Genomic DNA, 6958 nt, shown 5'->3' on the forward strand with positions numbered 1-6958 from the left:
CGGCGGAGCTGCTGTCGACGCCGGTGGTGCGTGTGCGGGAGGTGCTGGCGGCGCTGGATGCGGTGATAAACGGGCCCGAGTTGCGCGACGTTGTGCGCGCGGTCGGCTTTAGTGTGCTGGAGAATGACGGCTTCATTCACAAGGCAGCGCTGCGCACACTGCGCCTCACGCAGCGTGAGAGCTGCGAGGGCAAGGATGCATTGGTGACGCCGTCGATGGTCAAGGCGATGTGCGATGCGATGGAGTTGATCCTCCAGGAGGAGGAGCAGGCGTTCATACGTGCGCAGGCAAAAGGCAAGCGCCGCAAGAAGGCCGGTAAGGCGCCGGCGCTGCTGCCGCACCAGAAGTCAGCCATCCCGCTGCACATGATGCGTCGCTCGCACCTCACCAGCAAGGAGTTTTACCGTTTCTTTGACGAGCTGCCGCTTTTCGCCGCGGCCTTCACACATGTGTGGCTGCCTGCCTTTTTCGCAATGGCGTGGCCGCCTGTGAAGACGGGGTCGAATGACGCAGCCGACAACACCATCACCGCCCGAGACACACCACCACCGCTGCTCCCGGACGAAGACAACAGTATGAATAGGGATAGCACCGCGTTCGAGAATACACGCTCACAACAGGATGTAATTGATTGGGAGAATATAGCCGCTGCGCCACTCGCGTCTTTGCTTGCCGACACGACGAAGCGCCGAAGCTTGGCCCGACGTATTGTGGAGGAGCGGCTCGAACACATGAAGCAGGCCGCAGCCGTTGAGAAAGACGGGCTGCCACCGCAGGGCTAAGTGAGGAGGACTTTTCGGTGCAGAGGGCTATCAATGTGATCTTTCTTGCACACACGCACTCTCTCTCTCACTCCTCCTCGGAGCGAGACTGTGCATACATGCAAATGTGCCGGTGCTCGGCTCTCGTGAGCCCCTATTGAATGTAGTGTATACAGTATAGACAAACGGTTCTAGACGAGCTATACAGCCGGACAGTCGTACTCTTCCGCAGCCGGGCGGCTGCCGCAGCGACCAAGCTGCTCAATCGCCATTTGTTTCTAATCCTCTGCGGTCTTCATTGATTTTCTGGTTTGTGCCTTCTCTGATTTTTTTCTTCGGCAAGTGTCATCCAAGGAAGGGCTCTCACAACCTGCTCGAGCAGCAGCCATCTTGTGTGTAACTGAGTGTGTTTATTGAGCCGCCGTAGCGGGGCTACTGGCACCGCTTGAAATCATCCGCCGCTTGTCAGCATGAATTACGCCTCCCCTGCGTCGCTGTCACAGTCGCCGTCGCCAGGTGAAGCGGAAAAGGCCCTCTCCGAGCTCTCCGTGCTGCTGCCGGAGGGATGGAAGGAGCGCGGCGGTGTCGTCACAAATACACTTGGCGGGCTTCTGCAGAATCCCTTCTTCAGTGCAGGCGCTGGGCTGTACCTCTTGACGTTTGCGGGAGCGGCGGCACGGTCCTGCTCCACTGTTCTGCAGACGGCGATGCGGCGCCGCTTTGTGGTATCGATGGAGGTGACCAGCCAGGACGAGAGCTACGGCTGGATGGTGCGCTGGCTCGCGCACAATCCCGCCTTCCGAGTGCAGCAGGTGAACATCACCACGCGCAACACTACCATCTTCTCCAACGACGAGTCCTCGCATGAGTGCCTCTATGCACCTTGCACGAACGTGCGGCACTGGTTTTGGTACAAGGGGCGGCCCATGATGCTGCAACGGCGACGCGTGGAGACGCAGGCAATGGGGACCGACGTGCTTGAAACGATGCAGCTGTCGACGCTCGGTCTGTCGGCGTCCATCATGCAGGACATCCTGGAAGACGCGCGTCACCTCACCTCAATGCGCAACAGCGACCACACGGTCATCTACCAGAACGCTGGGGGGCGTTGGGTGCGGCAGGAGCCGCGGCGACGTCGTCCTCTGCACTCTGTGGTACTGGACGGCAACATGAGCACCAACATCCTCAAAGACGTTCAACTGTTCCTCAAGTCCAGCAGCTACTATGAGGACCTCGGCGTGCCGTACCGCCGCGGCTACCTTCTGCACGGGCCGCCCGGCTGCGGAAAGAGCAGTTTTGTCATGGCCCTTGCCGGTGAGCTGCGGCTGTCGATCTGCCCCTTGAGTCTCTCAAGCCGCGGTCTCGGGGATGAGGCGCTGGTGGCGCTCCTTAACAGCGCCCCGCTGCGCTCGATCGTGCTGCTGGAGGACATCGACCGCGCCTTCAGCGCTGACAGCCACATCACGATGAGCGGGCTGCTCAATGCGCTGGACGGCGTGGCGGCGCAGGAGGGGCGGCTCGTTTTCATGACGACGAATCACGTGGAGCGCCTGGATGACGCGCTCATCCGCCCCGGCCGCTGCGACGTGAAGCTGGAGATCGGCCTGCTGTCGCGCGGCCAGGCGCAGCAGCTGTACCGCAAGTTCTTTCCCCGCAGCGATGCGGCCCTGCAGGAGCAGTTCGCCGCGCTCATCCCGCCGCAAGTGTTGAGCGTCGCCCAGATCCAGTCACACCTCTTCCTGCACCGCGACAGCGCGGAAGAGGCGGTGCGTGCGCTGCCGGTGTTCCTGCAGACGCTCAAGTCGTTTGAAACGCAGCTGCAGCGGGCTCGCGAGAGAGAGGAGAGCATGGCGCGTCTGAAGCGCTCACCCATGTTGCACAACCTCTGATGTTGAGGGGATGTGCATGCACACACACACACTCGCTCTCGTTTCCGCTCCGAGAACGAGAGCGGGGGAAGGGGTGGATGGCGCTCCCCCGTGACTTGGGATGCTGTGCGGTGGGCGCAGGGCCAAGGGGAAGGGGCGCCACGTCCCGCAGGATCGAAGGGATTGGACAGGCAGCACACAACGAGGATACGAAGGCACTTGCGTTGTNCCCCCCCTCTCCCTTTTTTTTTCACCACACACAATACACACCTGGGTTTCTACCAATGGCCCGCGCCATGCTCTTCTTTTCCCTCTTTGCCAGAAGTCTTCTTCGCCTTCATTGCCGCTACTACAGCCGCGTTATATTCGCCACAAGTACGTATCGAGGTCGCTGCCCGTCAAGTCTGGGGCAGTTGGCAACCGTGTAAGAAGAATGCTGACACGCGAGCGAACAGCGGGGTTAACGGCACGAAATGTCTCTCCGCCCGGAATCCTCCCGCGGAAGGGTCCCGTCGTCGACGACAAAGGGCCGGTACAGTGGGTAGCGCGGCCAACATATGTGCTCTCCCCAATTCATCGTCAAGGCGAGTCACCGTCACCGCAGCAGCACCAGAGGAGACCAACGATCGGAATCGACGGCCGACGTGCAGTGTCGCCGCGGACTCCTTCTGCGAACGAATCACCACTGCAGCAGCAACCATGGCATCAAGAGAGTCCACGTGTCTCGGCGTTACAGCCGATGACGGCTTACCCGCCGCCACCACTTCGATACGCTAAACAAGAGCTACCGCCGCATGGGCGGCAAAAGCAGCCACCTGCAGCACTGCCACCTTTGCTCGTACAGCCTCGCAGTGGTCGCGTTTCTGGTGATAGAAATCGATCGCCCTCTATGTCGCGTGCACCTCTGCATGGCCGCTGCTCTATATGCATGGAGAGGCAGTCAGTAATCATGCTGTTGCCCTGTCACCACCTTTGCCTCTGCGAGAAGTGTCTTGAGCACGTTTTACGACGGCGCTGCCCGTATTGCAATAAGCCCTTCACAAAAACTACACGTGTGCGCCTGACATAAAAGCTGCGCGGAGGATCCCACAGTATTCGGGGGTTTCTTCCCTAGTAATAGACAGGAAAAAACGCATTTAGCGCTGCCATTTCTTTTCATAATTCCCCTCTATAGATAGAAGCACTCAAATGGGACAAAATATGTGAGCAAAGTACTGACCCACTTCCCCCCCCCCACTATGTTTTGAGCAAATTTATGACCCATAAAGCCCGACTCTTTTATTTGAGGATGGCTGCCCATTAAGACTCGTGATTCCCGCTCGGGTGTGCACCACAGACCACTCTGCGCCTCTGCGCTGGCAGCCATACACCCGAACAGCACCTCTTCTCTTCACCTCCACTTTGCTACCGCGGAAGCTGCACAAGCGCAAACAGCACACAAGACAAGACAAGGGTTGAACGCAACAAACAAGCAGGATGCCGTCCGGTAACGGGTGCCGTGCCAACCAACGCCGCGCACGGGAGCAGGCCAAGGCGCTGAAGCAGGGCGCCTCACACACCGCGGAGGACAGGAAGAAGCACGAGGAGTCTAAGAACGCGGTGCAGTGTGTCCTGTGCTTTCAAGGCTTCCCGCGGACAGTGCGGCGGCCGGAGCTGGAGCAGCACCTGGAGTCGCGCCACGCCAAGGCGGGCAAGTCCCTCGAAGAGCTTTTCCCCGCCTTTTCGGACTGACACGCGACTGGCGGCGCATTGCATGGGGCGCAAACGCAAGCAAAAGAGGAAGGGAGGGTGTTGAGGGGAGGCGCCACAAGCTGCATGCTTGTATGTGGCTTGGTGCGTGTTCCCATTCCCCTGTAATATGAATTAATTCTTTTTTGAATTACTGGCGCTGTTTTGGGGGCATGTATGCGTGCCCGCTCTTCTGTTCGGCTTCAATAGCGGCAACAGTCGCAAGGGCAATGGCGTCGAAACAACAACGGCACTAGCAGAAGTTAGGGCGGCGATCCGCTGCGGTTTTATACTGGCCTCCTTTGACGCTCTTCTGGCCTTTGCCACCCATGTGGAGAGGAATGATTCAGGTGGCTGTGTGGCAGGTGCGTACACACACACACACACACACACAGACAAGGTACGCAGAGGCAACCAAGCGAAGAGAAGCAGCATCAGTGGTGGGGAGGTGGGTTCCTTACTCACTGTTTTTTTGCGCTCTGTAAGAAGGGTTCGAGCACCCTCTTGTTGGGGCGTCAGTCGGGCAGGTGGACGCAACGGAAGTGGTGTGCTGGGGTGGTGTCGCGTCACGCGCAACCGCGAGGCGAGCATGGACAACAAGAATGGCAGCAGCTGGTCTGTATTATTGCACGTGTGGCTCCTGGTGCGAGGCTCGCCGAGGACTGGAGCGATAGTGCTGGATGCCCCGAGTCTTGCAGCGCCTGTGTGTCTGTTTCTACGTCTTTGTGTGCGGTGTTGGATGCTTTGTGCTGTTTATTTATTTATTTATATTTGATGTATTCATTGTCGTTCCCCCAGGGTGCAGGAGTCTCCCGAGTGCTCTTTTGTCTCTGTCTTTTTTTTTTTTCCTGACGCCCGGCTCCGCTAACTGCGCCCGTACGCGTGGGTGTACCGCACTGTGGAGGGGGCTTGTCGGCGTAAGCTCCTGCAGCCAGGCGGAAACATACAAGAACATTGGCCCCCCTCCTACACACACACACATACCTCAAGGCAACAACAGAACGCAATGTCGCGGCTCGTAAAGCAGTATGCCTCGTGCAAAACGGCTTTCATGTGCTGTGATATTCAAGAGAAACTGTCGACGCGGGTGGCGAACTTCGCCAACTGCGTCTTTGTCTCGAACCGCTTCGCCACGCTGCATACCGCCCTTGGCGAGGCGCACAGTATCTTCATCGTGACGGAGCAGTACCCACAAGGTGTCGGGCCCACCGCGGAGGGCATTCGTGTGCCGCACGACGCGCACGTGTTCGCCAAGACGCAGTGCTCAATGCTTCTGCCGGAGGTGCTACGGCTGGTGGACGTGCCGGAGGTGGAGCAAGTGGTGCTGTGGGGCAATGAGACGCACGTGTGCGTGCTCCAGACCGCTGCGGCGCTGCTGGATCTGCGCAAGAAAGTGGTGGTCGTGCTGGACGGCTGTGGCAGCCAGTGGAGCGTCGACCATGATGCGGCGGTGCAGGTGCTGCGGTCGTGGTCGAACGACGGCTGCTACGTGTCGACCTCAGAGTCGGTGCTTATGCAGCTGTTAAAGGACGCGGCAGACCCGATGTTCAAGGCGGCTGGGGCGGTCATGAAGGAGAAGCCACCGCTGCGTTGATATGGATTATTTTAACGGAGTTTACATAGTTATATATGCGCGTTGTGTCTTGATGTGGTAAAGGGTGGAAGGGCAATGCTAACGGATGTGTGAAATTTTAAAGTGTGCAAAGAGGCAGCAGCTGTGTGCACGTTGCGGGCTGCGGCTTCTCTACACTGCAAACGTTATCGGTCAAGCACACGTAGTGGTATACACAGATGCCGCGATAATGATGATGATGATGATGACGGCGAAAGGGGCTTTGGGTTTGCGTCTCATGCGTGATCCATGGAGGTGTCTGTGTGTGTGTGTGTGTGTGTGTGTGCAGTTGAAGTCTTTCGCCATCCGCCTAGCAGCAAACAACGCAGACAGGCATGGGCGTTTCCCCTCTCATCCTTACATATACTGAACTTGCGTCCTACTTTTTTCTCGTTAAATAGTCACACACGCAAGCCTTTAGCGCACAAGGCGGCCCACACAAGTGGTGCAAAGGCAGCGGCGACGGTGGTGTTGGTAGTAGTGGGTGGGGCGTGTCACATTCATGCTCTCGCGTCTCACGACGGGCTTGTGCCCGCTATATGCGGTCGTGTCGGCGCGGCATGCCACACTTGTCACGTGTTGGCGTCACGCCAGCCGCGTGGGTGGCAAGCAGCAACGAGACCAGAAGCAGCCACAGAAACAACGTCGCCATCGAGCACTCGAGGCGGTCGTACGTGATGTGGCGGGGGGCCAGACACGCGCACCGGTGGCGGTCGCTGCTGCGCTGGGTGCTCAGCCGCTGGCCCCACCAGCGCCGTCACCGCCAGTGAAGAGGAATAAAAAGAAGGACGCCAGCAGCAAGAATAGTGGTGAGAAGGCAGCCTCTGTTGGCACCGCGGCGAAGCGAAGGGCCAAGGCAGCGGCGGGAGAAGTCTCTGCTTCGGAAGCGGCAGCACGACTGAGGGGGAAGAAAAGTAAGGCCGTAGCAGCGGGGGGTGAACAACGCCAAGACGAAATCAATGACGCTGACGACGGCGATGGTGATGATG

General features: G+C 58.7%; 8 protein-coding genes across 8 annotated transcripts; all 8 read left to right on the forward strand.

Annotated features, from left to right (window-relative positions):
* Nucleotides 1–215: 215 nt before the first annotated feature.
* On the forward strand, nt 216–782 carry DQ04_08891000 (hypothetical protein; the record flags this gene model as incomplete). The annotated part of the gene is made up of 1 exon (XM_009315730.1): nt 216–782. The coding sequence occupies one exon, from the start codon at nt 216–218 to the stop codon at nt 780–782; it is 567 nt and encodes a 188-aa protein (XP_009314005.1).
* Nucleotides 783–1231: 449 nt separating this feature from the next.
* DQ04_08891010 (putative ATP-dependent chaperone) lies at nt 1232–2650 on the forward strand (the record flags this gene model as incomplete). The annotated part of the gene is made up of 1 exon (XM_009315731.1): nt 1232–2650. The coding sequence occupies one exon, from the start codon at nt 1232–1234 to the stop codon at nt 2648–2650; it is 1419 nt and encodes a 472-aa protein (XP_009314006.1).
* Nucleotides 2651–2727: 77 nt separating this feature from the next.
* DQ04_08891020 (hypothetical protein) lies at nt 2728–3057 on the forward strand (the record flags this gene model as incomplete). Its single annotated transcript, XM_009315732.1, has 1 exon — nt 2728–3057. One exon carries the CDS (start codon nt 2728–2730, stop codon nt 3055–3057), a length of 330 nt encoding a protein of 109 aa, XP_009314007.1.
* Nucleotides 3058–3062: 5 nt separating this feature from the next.
* On the forward strand, nt 3063–3698 carry DQ04_08891030 (hypothetical protein; the record flags this gene model as incomplete). The annotated part of the gene is made up of 1 exon (XM_009315733.1): nt 3063–3698. One exon carries the CDS (start codon nt 3063–3065, stop codon nt 3696–3698), a length of 636 nt encoding a protein of 211 aa, XP_009314008.1.
* A 407-nt stretch (nt 3699–4105) lies between these two features.
* On the forward strand, nt 4106–4360 carry DQ04_08891040 (hypothetical protein; the record flags this gene model as incomplete). The annotated part of the gene is made up of 1 exon (XM_009315734.1): nt 4106–4360. The coding sequence occupies one exon, from the start codon at nt 4106–4108 to the stop codon at nt 4358–4360; it is 255 nt and encodes an 84-aa protein (XP_009314009.1).
* Nucleotides 4361–5363: 1003 nt separating this feature from the next.
* Nucleotides 5364–5951, forward strand: DQ04_08891050 (ribonuclease mar1; the record flags this gene model as incomplete). The annotated part of the gene is made up of 1 exon (XM_009315735.1): nt 5364–5951. One exon carries the CDS (start codon nt 5364–5366, stop codon nt 5949–5951), a length of 588 nt encoding a protein of 195 aa, XP_009314010.1.
* Nucleotides 5952–6036: 85 nt separating this feature from the next.
* DQ04_08891060 (hypothetical protein) lies at nt 6037–6339 on the forward strand (the record flags this gene model as incomplete). Its single annotated transcript, XM_009315736.1, has 1 exon — nt 6037–6339. The coding sequence occupies one exon, from the start codon at nt 6037–6039 to the stop codon at nt 6337–6339; it is 303 nt and encodes a 100-aa protein (XP_009314011.1).
* A 132-nt stretch (nt 6340–6471) lies between these two features.
* Nucleotides 6472–6958, forward strand: DQ04_08891070 (hypothetical protein; the record flags this gene model as incomplete). The annotated part of the gene is made up of 1 exon (XM_009315737.1): nt 6472–6958. A coding segment is annotated over one exon (487 nt), but the record flags the coding sequence as incomplete, so codon positions are not given.

The sequence above is a fragment of the Trypanosoma grayi genome (assembly GCF_000691245.1).
Source record: "Trypanosoma grayi strain ANR4 Tgr_889_V1, whole genome shotgun sequence".
Classification (NCBI taxonomy): Eukaryota; Euglenozoa; class Kinetoplastea; order Trypanosomatida; family Trypanosomatidae; genus Trypanosoma; species Trypanosoma grayi.